Raw genomic sequence first — 17,047 nt, forward strand, 5'->3', positions numbered from 1 at the left:
CAGGGCCGGGGCTGGCGGCGGCCCCGCCCGGGGCGCACCTGCTCCAGCAGTGGCTTGGTCCTCAGCCTGGTTCCTGAAAGACCCAGAAACAGAGAGAAGGGGAGAGAGAGATCTTCCATCCTGGCTGCTCCTCAAATCCCCATAACCGCCAGGGCTGGACCAGACTGAGACCAGGAGGCTGGCCAAGGGCACACGGGGCTCCTGCAGCAGGGGACCCCACATCTACGGGGTGGGGTGCACTGTGCCTGCTGCTGCCCTGGTCCTGCCGGCGGCTCCCTGTGCTGGCCTCAGTTTCCCCGACCGCACCACGGGGCGCTCGGGGCCGGGGTGACTGTGCCTCCGAGTCACTGGGGCTCATTCCGAGGAGTGGAGTGGAGACAGAAATGGCCCTGTGGGTCCCAGACTGGGGGGCTTCCTGCTGTCCCTGTCCCCCGGAGAGGACCTTGTGACGAGGCTCTGCGGCTCCCCCGAAGCCAGACCCAGCTCGGAAGAGTGGGCACCCACGTGGTGGCCTCAGACAGCCCTAAAGGCCACTCTTAGAGTCACGAGAGCTGGCCCGAGTCCTCAGACCGGACCTCCGGGCAGGAAGCTGGAGGCTCCCACAGGCAGCCCCCTCGGCGCGGTGTCCCCGGCCATCCAGGGTGGAGCTCGCATCCCGGGAGAGATGCTGGGGCTGTGGTCAGAGGGGCCCCCGCAGAGGCCCAGAGGCCCGAGGTCGGCTCCTCAGCCCGAGGTGGTGTTGGAGCCCCCACGCTGCCCAGGCCGAGGACCCCACAGTTCTCTGCGAAGCCTGACCGCGTCAGACCACCCTTCCCGCACCACGCGCACCCGCCCAGCTCTGGGCTTTTAAAACCACGCTCGGCGCAGCAAACCCACCTCTTCCAACGGCTGCCGTCGAGGGTGGGGCCCTGGGCTCACATGGGGAGCAGCAGGGCAGGGCCCAGGCAGAGCCAGCTGCAGCCCACTCCCCAGCACCTCCTCCTGGCTTTCCTGTCCACGCCATGACCCACCGCCACGGGACCTCCCTGAGCCTGCTCCACCCAGTGGGCGGGGCAGGTGCCTGCGGGACCCCTGCAGGGGGCGCTCGGGGGCGCTCCTGGGGCGGCTGGCGAGGGACGCCTGTCTCCCCCTCCCCTCAGTACTCCCCGCTGCTGAAGAAGCTGTACTGCCAGATCGCCAAGACGTGCCCCATCCAGGTCAAGGTGTCCAGCCCGCCGCCGCCCGGCACCACCGTCCGGGCCATGCCCGTCTACAAGAAGGCCGAGCACGTGACGGACGTCGTGAAGCGCTGCCCCAACCACGAGCTCGGCCGGGACTTCAACGAAGGTGGGGGCTGGGGGAGGGGAGGCGGGGGGGAGGCTGGGGGAGGGAAAGCTGGGAGGGTGCTGGGGGGCGCTGGGGGGCAGGCTGAGAGGGGTGCTGGGAAGGGGAGGCTGGGAGGGGACAAGCACTGGGGAGGGAAAGCTGGGGGGGTGCTGGGAAGGGGAGGCTGGGGGGGACAGCGCTGGGGAGGGGAGGCTGGGGGGGCGCTGGGGGGCAGGCTGAGAGGGGTGCTGGGGAGGGGAGGCTGGGGGGGTGCATGCTGGGAGTTGCAGGGCCCCCACGAGTTGGGGCGTTGGTGCAGGCTCAGCTCGTGGGGCCTCAGGAAGCAGGTGCCTCCAGGCCCCGTTCCCTCCTGGCTCTGACCTGCCTGCCGACCCAGCTCCAGGGCAGGGGTCTGGGGAGAAGCAGAGAAGGGGGCACCACTTGGCCTTCTGGGACCGTGGGAACCTGAGGAGGGCCCAGGTCTCCCAGTGTGCCTTGCGAGGCTTCTGGCTGCCCTGGGATCGGCAAGGCAGCAGGGCCACAGAGCCCAGAGGCACGGAGCCTGCCGGCCCCCCTGCGGGCCGCTGGGCAGCCATGCACCTGGCAGGGGTGGGATGGGGCGGGCGCCTCCCTGAAGCAGTGCGGCTCCCGGCAGGACAGTCGGCCCCAGCCAGCCACCTCATCCGTGTGGAAGGCAACAACCTGTCGCAGTACGTGGATGACCCCGTGACTGGCAGGCAGAGCGTCGTGGTGCCCTACGAGCCCCCGCAGGTAGGCCAGGGGCCTGGCTGGGTCAGGGCAGCCTGGAGGCAGCCGTGCGGAGTGGGGGCTGCGGCAGAGACTCCTGCGGCTCGCCCCCGGGCCCCCCAAGGCTCCCTGCTGCAGGGTGAGGGGCTCCTTCCTCACCCCCCGGGCCCTGCGCTGCCTGGCATCTGGCAGCTGCTGGGGCTGAGGCCCCCCCGGGGCCCCCTCTGGGCTCAGTGTCCCCAGCCTTCCCAGTCCAGCTGGGGCTGTGGGGTGGTGGGAGGGGCTGTCGGCCAGGCTGGGGGACAGGGGAAGGCCCTGCAGGGCTGGGACCTGGACTCAGCTGGGGAGAGGGAGGCTGGGGAGGGCAGAACCTCAGCCAGGTGGGAGCCCCTCAGGGGCCTGGAGGTGGGGTGCAGGGTGGAGGTGGGGTGCAGAATGGAGATGGGGCGCAGGCTGGAGGTGGGGTGCAGGGTGGAGGTGGGGCTCAGGCTGGAGATGGGGTGCAGGATGGAGGTGGGGTGCAGGCTGGAGGTGGGGTGCAGGGTGGAGGTGGGATGCAGGCTGGAGGTGGGGTGCAGGGTGGAGGTGGGGTGCAGGCTGGAGGTGGGGTGCAAGGTGGAGGTGGGGTGCAGGATGGAGATGGTGTGCAGGGTGGAGGGGTGTAGGGTGGAGGTGGGGTGCAGGGTGGAGGGGTGCAGGGTAGAGGTGGGGTACAGGATGGAGGTGGGGTGTAGGGTGGAGGTGGGGTGCAGGATGGAGATGGTGTGCAGGGTGGAGGGGTGTAGGGTGGAGGTGGGGTGCAGGGTGGAGGGGTGCAGGGTAGAGGTGGGGTACGGGATAGAGGTGGGGCGCAGGGTGGAGGGGGTGCAGGCTGGAATTGGGGTGGAGGGTGGATGTGGGGATGCAGGGTGGATGTGGGGATGCAGGTGGGGTGCAGGCTGGAGGTGGGGCACCAGCTGTAATTGGGATACAGGATGGAGGTGGGGTGCAGGGTGGAGGTGGGGTGCAGGATAGAGATGGGATGCAGGGTGGAGGTGGGGTGCAGGGTGGAGATGGGGTGCAGGGTGGAGATGGGGTGCAGGGTGGAGGGGGGGTGCAGGGTGGAGGGGGGGTTCAGGGTGGAGATGGGGTGCAGGGTGGAGGGGGGCTGCAAGTGCGCTCAGGTGGGGAGACTGGGCATTCTGATCTGAACAGGAGGTTCTAGGGTTGGGCCCCCATTCTGAGGCTGATGTGGGGCCCTAGGAGGGCGCACGTGGGTCCTGGAAGCAGCAAACTTGAGAGGCGCTGCCGGAGTCGTGGTGGGGTGGGGCTGGGACATGAGGCTTGCTAGGGAGGGCGAGCCACCCCGACTTCTCCCTGCTCTTAGACCCCAGGACGCCCTTCCCAGGACCCCTTCCCTATACCTGGGTCTGACACCAGGCTGGCCAAGGCTTCCGCACCCCCACCTGCTTGGCCTGCCCGGAAAGCAAGAGAGCGAGGCTCGCTCGCCCCCTGGTGGCGGCTGTGGCCACAGTTCTGTGGAAGCCCACAGTTGCCGGATTTTGTATTGTGACCCAGAGACACCAAGAAAACCCCTGTTTTGTGGCCCCCGGGTCACATCCCAGCCCTGCCACAAGCTCCCTGGGAAATCCGAGTGTGATGGGTGGGGTCCAGGCCCTCCAACACCTGCACACTTCTGTCCAGACAAACCCAGAGTGTGCAAACACGTGTCTCCAAGGCTGTGCACACGCCCACACATAGCTCCCGGGCATCAGTTCCAGCCCCTGTCACAGAAGTGATTGGGGCAACTGGACCGTGGGGCTCTGTGCTTTCCTGAGAGCTGAGCGTGGGTCTGAGCCCCCTCGGATCTCAGAGCCAGCACAGCACTCGGTGCCTGTGGAACTGCATGGATGGGTGCAGGCGTGCCTGGGTGCATGGTGGAGGGAAGGAGGGAAGGAGAGATGGGTGGGTGGATGGACGGGTGGATGGGCAGGTGGATGGACAGGTGGATGGGTGGACAGGTGGTTGGGTGGGTGGATGGACAGGTGGATGGGTGGGTGGATGGACAGGTGGATGGGTGGACAGGTGGTTGGGTGGGTGGATGGATGGATGGACAGGTGGGTGGATGGATGGATGGACAGGTGGATGGGTGGGTGGATGGACAGGTGGATGGGTGGACAGGTGGTTGGGTGGGTGGATGGACAGGTGGTTGGGTGGGTGGATGGACAGGTGGATGGGTGGACAGGTGGATGGGCAGGTGGATGGGTGGACAGGTGGTTGGGTGGATGGATGGACAGGTGGATGGGTGGACAGGTGGGTGGATGGATGGATGGACAGGTGGGTGGATGGATGGATGGGCAGGTGGTTGGGTGGGTGGATGGACAGGTGGTTGGGTGGGTGGATGGACAGGTGGTTGGGTGGGTGGATGGACAGGTGGATGGGTGGACAGGTGGATGGGCAGGTGGATGGGTGGACAGGTGGTTGGGTGGATGGATGGACAGGTGGATGGGTGGACAGGTGGGTGGATGGATGGATGGACAGGTGGGTGGATGGATGGATGGGCAGGTGGTTGGGTGGGTGGATGGACAGGTGGTTGGGTGGGTGGATGGATGGGTGGATAGACAGGTGGATGGGTGGGTGGATAGACAGGTGGATGGGTGGGTGGATGGACGGATGGGTGGGTGGGTGGACAGGTGAGTGGGTAGATGGATGGGTAGCTGGCTGGCTGGATGGCAGAGAACCACAGAGCAGCCCCTCCCCCGCCATGCCTACCTGGAGCTAGGGGCTGAAGGGGCTGAGGGCTCCCACGTCTGTGGGCAGAGCAAGCGCGCTAAGGCTCAGCCCTCTCTCCGCCTCCCCCATGCACAGGTGGGGACCGAGTTCACCACCATCCTGTACAACTTCATGTGTAACAGCAGCTGCGTCGGGGGCATGAACCGGAGGCCCATCCTCATCATCATCACCCTGGAGACCCGGGAGTGAGTGCCGGGGGAGGGGCAGGTGCTGCACACGGGTGCCCAGCCTGGGGCCCCAGCTCTGGAGCTGATCTGGGGGAAGAGGCTGCTCGGGTGGTGCTGGTCGGAGACAGGGACCTCCCTGGGCTGCAGGGGCTGCTTGGGCGGGAGCTGGACCATGGGAGGGAGTTTGGGGAGCCCTGGGCTGGTGTCTCGGATCCGCCTCCCAGCTCGCGCTGAGCCCCTGAGTCCGGCCCATCCATGCCAGCCCAGTGGGGTCCGAGGTGGGCAGGGCGGGCGAGCCCCCGGAGCTCAGGTTGCGCTGTGCCCACCCGACAGCGGGCAGGTGCTGGGCCGCCGGTCCTTCGAGGGCCGCATCTGCGCCTGCCCTGGCCGCGACCGCAAAGCCGACGAGGACCACTACCGCGAGCAGCAGGCGCTGAACGAGAGCACTGCCAAGAACGGGGCCGCCAGCAAGCGCGGTGAGCGGGGCGACGGCGGGAGAGCTGGAATGGGGCCACCCTGCAGGTGGAGCTGGACGGGGCCCCGCCTGAGCCGGCCCTGCAAGCCCCTCCCCCAGGCCCAGAGGCCTCTGGCTGAGCGAGGCACGCACAGCCCCGATACCTCGATACCTCGATACCTCGCCGGTCCCTGAGCCCTGGGCCGAGGACATCTCAGGCCCCGGCCCAGGCGTGGTCCCCGGGTCCAGCTCTGCCGGCACAGCCTGCATCTCTGGCCGTGTCTGGGCTGCACCCGGGGGAGGGTGCAGGTGGCTGAGGGGGGGCTGGTGTCCCTCGCCCGTCCCGCGGCTCAGCCAGCCCTCCCTGCCGGCTCTCCAGCATTCAAGCAGAGCCCCCCGACCATCCCTGCCCTGGGCTCCAACGTGAAGAAGAGGCGGCACGGGGACGAAGACGTGTACTACATGCATGTGAGTGCGTGTGGCGGGCGGGGCTGTGGCTGGAGGGTGGCCCCAGTGTACACCCAGAGCACAGACCCCCGGCCAGGAGGAGCAGGGACCAGCTCCCAGGGAGGCCGGGTGGAGGCCCCAGGTGGGCAGCTCTGACGTTGACCCGTCCGAGCTATGGTAGAGTGGAGTGGGGTGGGGCCGACAGCTCACAGGAAAAGCGAGGCGTGGATTTCAAAAAACTTTCGTGCCCAAATAAACATTTCATTCCATCCCTCCACGGACTTTTTAGAAGAGATTTATTTTATTTATTTATAAGTCAGAATTACAGAGAGAGGGAGAGAGGTCTTCCATCTGTTGGTTCACCCTTCAAATGGCCACAACAGCCTGGGGTGTGCCAGGCCAAAGCTGGAAGCCAGGAGCTTCTTCCAGGTCTCCCACGTGGGTGCAGGGGCCCAAGCACTCGGGCCATCTTCCACTGCTCTCCCAGGCCTCAGCAGCCAGGAATCCACCCGGCACCCATGTGGGCTGCTGGCACTGCAGGTGGAGGCTTAACCCGCTACGCCACAGCGCCGGGCCCCTTGGAATCTCTGGGGCACCCTCCCAGGAGCCGCTTCCCAGTGGAGTCCCAGTGTGGGCCCCACCTCTGGCACGAGGCACACACCCTCCAGGGTGGGGTCCAGAGGAGCCCCAGAATCCTCCAGTCTGGGGTGCACGTGTGATGGCATGCGTGCTCTCCTGGTCCTCCAAGAACAAGTCCCTCCCTCAGAAGCCCTGTGTCTCCTGGAGGAGGGGTGAGGGCAGAGTGGGAGCAGGGGCCGGGGCTGGAGCAGAGGCCGGGGCTGGAACAGAGGCCGGGGCAGGAGCAGAGGCCGTTGGGGCAGGGGTGCACCCCCAAGGCGAGGTCTCTGCCCTGCCCTGCTCCCGGAGGGCCCGGGGCACCTGGGAGAGCACCTGCGGTCCTGTGCTCAGGTGCGCGGCCGAGAGAACTTCGAGATCCTGATGAAGGTCAAGGAGAGCCTGGAGCTGATGGAGCTCGTGCCGCAGCCGCTGGTGGAGTCCTACCGGCAGCAGCAGCAGCAGCTCCTGCAGAGGCCGTGAGTGGGAGGGCACGGGGAGGGCGTGGGGAGAGCACGGGGCGGGGCGGGGCCGTCCCCTCCGGGAAGTGCTGGTGCGGGGGCCAGGCCGTCCTGAGGTCTCTGTGGGCAGCGGCCCTGGCGTCCAGGGTCATGGCCTGGCCACACCTCCCCCACCAGGGGCCTTGCAAATGTCTGCTGAGTGCAAAGGTGAGGAGGGGGTGGTGGGCACGCCCCACCTCCCTGACGCCCTGGGCTCGAGAGCAGGGCAGGGGGCAGTCCTGCGGCTGTGCCGGGCCGCCGTCAGGGGCGGGGGCCCCTGAGCAAGCTGCTGGCTGACGCCTGGAGGGGGGATAGGGTCTCCGTCCACCAGCCCAGGGGGCTCGGGGCTTCCGTGGACGTGCCGGGGTGGGGGCGGGGCCCCTGCTTCGTAACGCATGGCCGTCGCTCTCCAAGCAGGGGCCACTTGCAGCCTCCATCCTACGGGCCGGTCCTCTCGCCCATGAACAAGGCACATGGGGGCGTCAGCAAGCTGCCCTCCGTCAACCAGCTGGTGGGCCAGCCTCCCGCCCACAGCTCAGCGGCCGGGCCCAACCTGGGGCCCATGGGTGAGTCCCCGGGCAGGTGGGGCTGGTCCTGGGTGTGTGTGCTATGCCCAGGGCCCTGAGCATGGCTCCTGCTGTCTGCCCGACTCCACGCACGGCCCACGCTGTCCACCCCATCTCGGGGCAGGGGGGCGGTCGAGCCCCAAGCCCCGTAGCCCTGCACCTCCTCTTACCTCCTCTTGGCAGCCAGAGGAGCTCTGGGTCCTTAACCACTCAGCCAATTTTCTAACAAAGACAAAATGGCTGCAGAAGAACCATTCGCTATGGCGTAAGGCCACACCAGGGGACCCAGGGAGGTGGCACCTGGGCCTCCTTGCCCTGGAAGGTCCTCCCGAGGGTCCCGGGCAGTCTCCTGGGGCTCCCACCATGCGGCCTTCAGGCCTGACTGGCCAGTGTCACACCTGGGCATCTCCCTTGGCACCTGGAGCCTGGCCCAGCTGCTGTGGACAGCCCCCCCCCCCACCTTCCTGCCCAGGCCCAGGGACGCTCAACACCCACGGCCACGCCGTGCCTGCCCACAGCGAGATGAATGGCGGCCACAGCTCTCAGTCCACGGTCTCGGGGTCCCACTGCACCCCGCCACCGCCCTACCACGCTGACCCCAGCCTCGTCAGGTACGTGGGCTGCCTCTGGACCCAGCTCGTGCTGTCCCCCTGTGCACTAACCATTGGGGCTGTGCCCTGTCCCGTGTCTCACCTGCCCAGCCGTCCTGACGCAGCCAGGCTGAGCTGCAGCTTTGCCACCAGGGGGCAGTGGGTGGCCAGGATGCGGCCCCCAGCCCAGCCAGGCCACTGCCCGCCAGGAGGACCCCACAGCCGGGTGCTGGGCAGGCACTGTGGCTGTGGCTCTCAAACTCTCTCTGCAGTTTTTTAACAGGACTGGGGTGTCCCAACTGCATCGAGTATTTCACCTCCCAAGGGTTACAGAACATTTACCACCTGCAGAACCTCACGATAGAGGTAACCCCCCTGCCCAGGTGCACCCCCCCCCGCACAGGTGCAGCCCCGAGCCCCGCCCCGCAGGGCCAGAACATTTACCACCTGCAGAACCTCACAATAGAGGTACCCCCCTGCACAGGTGCACCCCCCCCTGCACAGGTGCACCCCCCCGCACAGGTGCAGCCCCAATAGAGGTAACCCCCCCCCCCCCGCACAGGTGCAGCCCGAGCCCCACCCCACAGGGCCAGCAGGTGCCCGGGCCTTTCTCTTCCTTCCTGCCTGGGGGACTTGCAGAGGGGCAGCCGTCATCAGCACCTGGCTGTGTGTCCCAAGCCAACTCTCAGGAGCCGTAGGTGCCAGGGTGCTGTGTGGGGGACTCACGGCCCCAGGCCCGGGGAACCGGCCCAGCCCCACCGTCTGCAGCCAGGCACGGGGTCAGGAATGCAGGAGCTGGCAGGAGTGAGTCTAGGGCAGGGCCCTGCACACCCGGAGAAACGCGCACAGGACAGGCGATGGCTGCGCAGGGCCAGCGGGTCCAACACGCGCCAGGGCTGGAGGATCCGGGCTGCCTGTGGGGCACTGGGATCCCGGCTGCTGGTTCCAGAAGGCATGCTGGTAGCCTAGGGTCGTCGGCCAAGGAAACGGGGGAGCCCCGGGACATGGCCGTCAGCACAGGTCCCCTGGGGGCTCCAGTCTGTGCCTCGGGGCCTCCGCAGCCCTGCTTGCCAGCCTGCCAGGCCCAGGCCCGATCCCCCCCACCACACACCCAGGCTTGACCCAGCCCGGGGGCACAGGCCAGAGATTGGGGTTTGCCAGAGGGAGCTGGGGCCAGCTGCAGCTCACTCAGAGTGTGGCCGCGTCTGTGTGTCCACTAACCTCCCTCCCGTCCCTGGTGACCCGTGGGTGGCTCCGAGGTCACCCTCCCCTCACTAGTGTGACGTGTGTGTGCTTGGCACGGGGCGGGGGGTGGCGGGGGGGACCAGGACCGAGCTGTGATGGGTGGCCCCACCCCAAGGCTGGCAGGCCGTGGTCCCTCCAGCGGCTGCCGCTGGCCTTCGGACTCTGGGCAGGGCCCCGGGCCCACGCTGCTGCACAGTGGCCTGTGTGGCTCTTCCCCAGAGCGGTCGGTGGGGGGAGGGAGTGCCACGCCCAGGGCAGGCCCTGCAGCTCTGCCCGCCCTGCCGCCTGACGGTGGCCTGGCGCTCTTGCAGGACCTGGGGGCCCTGAAGATCCCCGACCAGTACCGCATGACCATCTGGAGGGGCCTGCAGGACCTGAGGCAGGGCCACGAGTGTGGGCAGCAGCTGCTGCGCTCCGGCGGCAACGCGGCCATCGCGGTGGGCGGCTCGGGGGAGCTGCAGCGCCAGCGGGTCATGGAGGCCGTGCACCTCCGTGTGCGCCACACCATCACCATCCCCAGCCGCGGCCCCGGCGCCCTGGCCGGCCCCGACGACTGGGCCGACTTCGGCTTCGACCTGCCCGACTGCAAGGCCCGCAGGCAGCCCATCAAGGAGGAGTTTGCCGACAGCGAGAGCCACTAAAGGCCCCAGGCCCGCGCCGAGAGCCCCACGCCTCTCCCTCCTGCTGGGGGGCGGGAACTTCGGGCTGTGCCCAGGAAAGGCCGGGTCCTTCTGCCAGGAGCCACCGCCCAGAGGACACCGGGCCTTGGCCGGCCCCAGCAGACGCCCGCTCGCCAAAGCCGCGTGGACAGCCTCACACGGGACTCAGGAGCGTTCCTGGGGACGTGCGTGGGAGCGCTGTCCCCGAGGGCTCAGAGCGGCCAACCTGGGCAGGGCCACCCCCTCTGCCTCGTCTCCCTTAGGGACCGAGCAGGGTCCTTCCGTGAGAACGAGGCTGCTGACCGCCTGCCCAAAAGCACTGCCTGGCCTCCTGGTTCTGGGTGGCGGTGAGCAGCCGGGGCTGCGTGGGGCACACACCGGGGACTTTCGGGTTCCCCATCTTGACCTGCTTGGGGCTGGGGATGCCCCGCACTCTGTCTTCCCCCCGGACAGGCACTGGGGACACCTCTGCTGGACCTGAGGACCCTCTGTGTTCCCAGCTCCCCCCAGTCTGCAGTGACCATCTCTCTCCCACCCAAGACGGAAGTCAAGTTTGGCTGGAGTTGGAGAAGTGTGGGGAGGAGGGTGCAGCCCCCCACCCCCGGCTGGGGCAGTCCAGGCCCCACCCCCGGAAGGTGCTGGCCGGGGTCACCGCCCCCACGCGCTCTCAGCAGGCAGGACACGTGCTCCGCAGACGCCTGGACGTTGTCAATCTTTGATAAATGAAACGTTTTCTACAGCGGGTCAGCCTTTTCTTTACTTTGTCAGCGTCCCTTCGCTGGAATCCAGCCTGGCTGTGTACCTGCTGAGTGACAGGCCAGGCAGGGCTGCCACCTGTCCCCGGGATGGCCGGATGACGAGAAAGCCAGGCAGGGCCTGTGGACGGGCAGGGCCGGCCGTGCTGCAGCCGCGGGGCTGGGGCCGCCCTGTGCTCGGCGCTCTGCACCCCACAGCCTCGTGTGTGAGGTGGGAGTGGCGGTGGAGGCAGCAGCCCGTGGGGGCCCCGAGGCTGGGGTCTGCCCGGGAGCGCCCTCCTGGTCCGCCTCCCCGTCCGCCTCCGAGGATGCTCCCTGGGCGTGGCTCCAGCAGCGGTCATGTCTCGCGCTGGGTGACCAAGCTGCCCAGCAGGTGACAAGGTGGGGACCTCAGCCGAGATGCAGCTCTGGGCACGGGCGGCCAACCCCGTGCCTGGCGCTCTAGCAGCTCCCTTCCCGCGGGTGCTGGCTCCCGTCTCATGCCCCAGGCACAGACACATCCCGGTAGGCTCCGGAGCAGGGCTCCCCTTGGCCAGTGGTTTGTGTGGACACAGGTGTGGTCCTCTTCCCTCGCCCTGTGCCTCCCAGGGGACCTCTGAGAACACAGCCGGGTGCCCTCCAGGGTGGCAGTGGCGCCGGGGCCCTCGCAGCTGTCTAGGAAGTACCACTGCTGGTCGGGCTGGCTTCGCAGGGGGCCGGTCTTCCAGAGCCTTCTGACTGACCGTGGGGGGGACTGCCCAGCGTCCTCAGTGCCCTGAGGAACGTACACCTGTGCTCAGATGAGCAGCTGCTGCAGTGGGCTCGGGGCCTGCTGGAGCTGGGCGTGGCCATCCCACCCTATGCCCCGCCCCCTGCATCCCCCCAGCCCTGGGGGAGGCTCGCGCTGCCTGCCATGGTGAGGAGGAGGAAGCCGAGCCCAGACAGGCCAAGTCCCAGGCCCGGGGTGGGGGCCTGGGCTGCACTGGGCACTTGGTGATGCCTCACACCGCAGCCTCTCGGTCCTGCCCCCAGCCCAGCCCGGGAGACCCGTCATGGCTCCCTGGGTCCAGCGCCCCAGTTAAGATGCCCCCAAGTCCCAGGGCCTCACTGTTGGCCCTGAGCCTGGGAAGGGCTGGCCCGGGAGGGAAGCTGTCACCAGGACCCGGCAAACGTCGGACACGGACGTCCGGAGAATGTTCTGGAAGAAGAGCTGCAGTGGCGCCCAGGCAGCACCTGCTCTGACACCCGCTCCCCGACACCTGTCTGGTGGGCCCTCGTCCCCTGCCGACGGAGGACGCCCTGGGGGAGAGGAAGGCGCGGCATTGAGCAGACACTTCTGGAATGAGAGCAGGGGCAGACTGCTGGGAGCCCCTGATCCGGAGGATGACGCAGTGGGGGCGGAGGGGAGCTGCCCGCCGGGGGGGCCAGGCCTGGAGCCCAGCCTCCCCCCAGGAGCGGCCTGCAGGCAGCTCACGGCAGCAGGGACACGGAGCCGCGGTTGGGGCCCCTTCCTGGAGGGCCTCGGCCCCCTGCCCGACGGAACCCATGCCCGGAAACGCCAGCAGTGTTAACTCGGGGACGTGGTCTGGGGGGAACCTGCTTTCCTTAAGCTGTGTCTTATGCTTTTGTAACATAATAAAGCACACGTTCTGAATTCTGGCTCCGGCGACTGTACCCGGGCCCCCCCGGGTGAGCACGGGGCCCCCAGCCACGGCAGCCAACGCACACGGGGCCTCCGTCCAGGCAGGGGGCGCACAGCCCGCCTCCACCCGCCCCGGCGCCCCGGCCGAGTCTCTGTACCGGCAGCGGGTGATGGGGCTGTGGGGTGTCGCCCTGCCCTGCCCCGCGGAGCACTCGTGGGCAAAGCAGGCGGCTGCCCCGGGCTGCCCGGCCCACCCCTGGCCTCCAGAAACACAGGCCCACGACCTTCATCCACGCCCCAAGAGGCCAGCGTTCCCTGGTTTTGTTTAAAGGTTTATTGGGGCTCGTGCTGTGGTGTGGTGGGTAAAGCCGCCACCTGCAGGGCAGGCGTCCCACATGGGTGCTGGTTCCTGTCCTGGCCGCTATGCTTCCGAGTCAGCTGCCTGGCGGTGGCCTGGGAGGGGCAGCAGAGGACAGCACAAGTTTCTGGGCCCCTGCACCCACGGGGAGACCTGGAGGAGGCTCCTGGCTTCAGCCTGGCTAGCACTGGCCGTTGTGGCCACGCGGGGAGTGGACCAGCAGATGGAAGATCTCTCCTGTTCCCCCCACCTCTCTGTTATATGATTTGAAGAGAGAGAGAGAAAGGGAGAGAGTGAGGGAGAGAGGGGGAGGGAGAGAGGGGGAGGGAGCGAGGGGGAGGGAGCGAGATCACATCTGCTCGTCTATTCCCCAAACAGCTGTGCTCCACCAAGCTGCGGTGCAGCGCCTGGCACTCCAGCCGGGTCTCCCATGCGGGTGCAGGTGCCGAGTGCTCAGGCCTCATGGGCTGCCTCCCTGGGGCATTAGCAGGGAGCCGGCTGGAAGTGGCGCAGCAGGGACTCCGGCTCGCCCTGCGACATGGGATGCCAGTGTGCGAGCACCAGCCCCTGAGGCCGTTTTGCCAAGGCGAGCCGGACCCAAAGCCGCTCTGTCCCCGTGGCGGGAGCCTTGCTGCCACCCAGATGCCCACGAAAACCAAAAGCGATTTTCTGTTTCTGAGCTGTTCCGCCGAGGGCTAGGAAAGGGCGCCCCCTGTCTGTCGCAGGCCCTGGGTCTGGGCGCCACTCCAGCTAAGCTCCCTCCAGGTCCTGCTGGTGCACCCTGGGAGGCACTGGGATGGCTCAAGTATTTGGGTCCCTGCCCCCCCCCAGGGAGATCCAGGTGGAGTTCTTGGCTCCACTGGGATCTCCAGCATTTGGGGGGCTGGGGGGTGGGAGCTCTCTGTCCTCAAATAAAAAAAAAATTAAAAAGAGAAAGGAACTCCATGTTCAGGACCTGGCAGGGCGATATCCCCAGGGGCTTCACCAGCAAGGAGGTGCCCTCTTCCCATGAGGCCACGGTGCAGGGGGCTCCCCAGCCTTGGTCAGCCATTACACTGAGGGGTAGCTCTGATCCGACCACGTCAGCCATTACAATGAGCGTTAGCTGACTGAACACTCCCATTCGGAGAGGACCGGGGTGGATCATCCTTGGAAAGCGAGACCCAGCCCAGCTCACACGAGGCGCGTCGGTCTTGAACACCAACACAGGGCAGGCGCCGAGGTGCCCTGGGACGCCTGCTCCCTATCGGTGCCTGACGAGTCCCAGCCACTCCACTTCCCATCTGGGTTCCTGCTGAGGCGCCCGACCACAGACCAAGAGCTTGGGCCCCTGCCAGCCGCGTGGGAGACCCTGACGGAGCTCCAGGCCCCTGGCTTCCGTCTGGCCTAACCCTGGCTGTTGCAGGCATTTGGGGAGAAAACCAGCAGATGGAAGATCTCAATTTCTCTCTCTCTCCCTTACTTTACCCTCCAAGTAGATGAAAATAAATAAACATTTAACAAAAAACAAGTAGAAAGACAAGCAGGTTGGAGAAGAACAGACAGTGAAAACATAGCGTGAAGTTGAAAGACCCCCCCCCCCCCCAGCAGCTGAGAGGGAAGAACTGTGGGTGGGCATCGGGCACAGTGGCCAGGAGACCGCATGGACACCCGTGTCCACGTCAGGGGGCCCGGCTCACATCCTGACTCCAGCCCCCTGCTGACCACCACCCCCCCCCCAGAGGCCAGGGACGGCTCAAGTACTCGGGTCCCCGCCTCCCACATGGGAGACCCGATTGTGTTCTGGGCTCCTGGCTTTGGCCTGGCCCGGCTCTGGCTCTCGTGGGCACTTGGGGAGTGAGCCAGTGGACAGAGATGTCTGTCTGGCCCTCTGACCCTCAGCCTTTAAACACAGGTAAATAAAGAAGAGGATGGGGCAGATGGTGACGAAGACTTTAAGAAGAAAACCGGCAGTCATAAGGAATGGGGCCGCGCGCCTGAGCGCCTTCCCTGTGGTTGTGAGACATTGAACCCAGCAGCTGGGGCAGGCGGGGCCTGGGGCTGCTGCCCCCTGGACGGGAGTCACCGCACAGGGGACGGGGCGGGGTGGGGGGGTCGGCACAGCAGCCACCCAGAGCCGACGAGAAGGAGGTTGGGGCAGAATGGAACCGATGTCCCAGAAGCCCTCAGTCCGTGCCCGGGTTCTGTCTGCATTCCACGGTGCGCTTAGGCTGCCAACCCTGTGTTCCTTCCTTTCCGTACACACGGCCGGGCCACGACCGCTCTGCGGGGACGAACGGTACCGGGAAAACTGCATCTTCCACCAGAGAGGAGCTCAAGTGTGGGTGCGAAACCTGCGCCTCTCGGAAGAAAACAGAAAAGCTTCAGGAAGACGGGCGTAGCCATGGGTTCTTAGACCTGACACCAGGCAGAGGCGGCAACACCAGTGCTCTTCATTTCATCAAAATGTTAAAATGTTGTGCTTCTGAAGGACCCCAAATCTGGGAATCCAACGTGCTCGGGTGCCGCCCAAAGATCCAAGCTCCAGACCGGTAGATGCAAGAGCAAGAGGATTTTTATTGGGCGTTTGCAGGCGGTGGAGAGAGCCCCGAGCAGGGGTTACAGCAGTTTCTAAAGACAGTAGCCACCTGATTGACATATGTATGCGGAGCGGTTGGTGATTAGCTATTTGAAGGGCAACAGGCATGCAAACTCTTCCTGGAAAAGCTGCTCGCTAATCTAGGGTACAGTTGGCGCCTGTGTTGGGAGGGGGTAAGTTTACACAATGGTCACTAAGTTACAGGAACTTATTGCAGCTCTTTTCGGACTCCTGCAAGTGTTACCGCGTGAGACAGTTACACAGAGCAGTTTCCCAAGGTTATTCTGCAGGCGGGTGGAGACACAGTTATCTTAAGGGATGTCTACCGCCAACAGCTAACCTTTTTAACCCTTTGCTATAATATTATTTTAATATTTACTTGTAGCAGGGGTCTTACACTTCAAAGGGCACCATCATCAGTGAAAAAGCAACCTGCAAAAGGGGGGAGTATTTGCAACTCACGTGTCTGATAAGGGATTAATACCCAGAGCATACACAAGCTTCTCACGGGGCCGGCGCTGTGGTGTGGCAGGTAAAGCTGCTGCCTGCGATGCTGCCATTCCATGGGGCGTCAGTTCAAGTCCCGGCTGCTCCACTTCTGATCCAGCTCTCTGCTGTGCCCTGGAAAAGCAGTGGAAGATGGCCCAAGTCCTTCGGCCCCTGCACCCACGTGGGAGACCTGGAAGAAGTGAAGGACCCTTATGGGGGAGAGGGACAAGAAACTAGGCCTGGGCAAATATCAGGGGCTTCTTAAGAGGTTAGATGTTCCCCAGAGTCTAGCGGGCAGGACGTTCTCTGGGAAGGAAAAGTCAATCCCCTTCAGAGAACCTCTAGGCGCCCAGAGCAGAACTGCCCCTCCCCTCCGGGAAACCTCTGGGCGCGCCCAGAGCAGAGCTGCCCCTCCCTTCGGAGAGTCTCTAGGCGCACACTTATGATGTCACTGCGACCGGCCAATCCTGTAACACCTCAGCACTCTCCCTCAGCATCCTCCCGTATGCTAATTGTCCCTCCGAACCAGCCAATCCCGTGCCACCTCTGCATTTTCCACCAGCACTCTCCACCAGCATTCTTCGCCAGCATTCTCCCATATGCTAATGGTCCCTCTGAACTGACCAATCCTATGCATGCGCATTAGGAATATGCTAATTCGTTGCCTATATAACCTGTGTGAAACTGCCGCTCAGGGCTCCTCACTGCCTGAGGTGGGGGCCCGTTTGCGCAAACGTTCAATAAAAACCTCGTGCTTTTTGCATCAACTGGTCTGGAGTCTGGATCTTTGGGCGTCCTCCCGAGCAAGTGGGCATCTCTGCAACTGAGAGGTCCAACAGAAGCTCCTGGCTCCTGGCTTCGGATCGGCACAGCTCCGGCCGTTGCGGCCAACTGGGGAGTGAACCAGCGGATGGAAGACCTCTCTCTCTCTCTGCCTCTGTCTGTAATTCTGTCTCTCAAATAAATTTATTGTTTGGGAGAGAAAAAGAGGGAGAGGGAGAGGCAGAGGTCTTCCGTCCACTGGTTCACTCCCCAAATGACCTCAGTAGCTGGGGCTGGGCCGGGCCAAAACCAGGAACCTTGAACTCCGACCATGAGTGCAGGGGCCCAAGGACTTGGGCCATCTTCCACTGCTCTCCCAGGCCATAGCAGGGAGCTGGACCGGAAGAGGAGCAGCCG

The 17,047-nt window shown here is 65.7% G+C and overlaps 1 protein-coding gene across 2 annotated transcripts in view; it reads left to right on the forward strand.

Annotated features, from left to right (window-relative positions):
* TP73 (tumor protein p73) overlaps positions 1 to 10,049 on the forward strand; it is a 37,149-nt gene extending 27,100 nt beyond the window's left edge. The window contains exons 4-13 of one of the 2 annotated variants that reach the window (XM_062193072.1): positions 1,140 to 1,326; positions 1,961 to 2,076; positions 4,900 to 5,009; positions 5,325 to 5,467; positions 5,825 to 5,913; positions 6,862 to 6,986; positions 7,425 to 7,573; positions 8,046 to 8,184; positions 8,436 to 8,529; positions 9,720 to 10,049. In XM_062193072.1, coding sequence (XP_062049056.1) covers positions 1,140 to 1,326; positions 1,961 to 2,076; positions 4,900 to 5,009; positions 5,325 to 5,467; positions 5,825 to 5,913; positions 6,862 to 6,986; positions 7,425 to 7,573; positions 8,046 to 8,184; positions 8,436 to 8,529; positions 9,720 to 10,049 — 1,482 coding nt within the window. The remainder of the gene's footprint in view (positions 1 to 1,139; positions 1,327 to 1,960; positions 2,077 to 4,899; positions 5,010 to 5,324; positions 5,468 to 5,824; positions 5,914 to 6,861; positions 6,987 to 7,424; positions 7,574 to 8,045; positions 8,185 to 8,435; positions 8,530 to 9,719) is intronic. The other variant, XM_062193071.1, reaches the window with a different exon arrangement.
* The last annotated feature ends 6,998 nt before the right edge of the window (positions 10,050 to 17,047 follow it).

The sequence above is a fragment of the Lepus europaeus genome, chromosome 5 (assembly GCF_033115175.1).
Source record: "Lepus europaeus isolate LE1 chromosome 5, mLepTim1.pri, whole genome shotgun sequence".
Classification (NCBI taxonomy): Eukaryota; Metazoa; Chordata; class Mammalia; order Lagomorpha; family Leporidae; genus Lepus; species Lepus europaeus.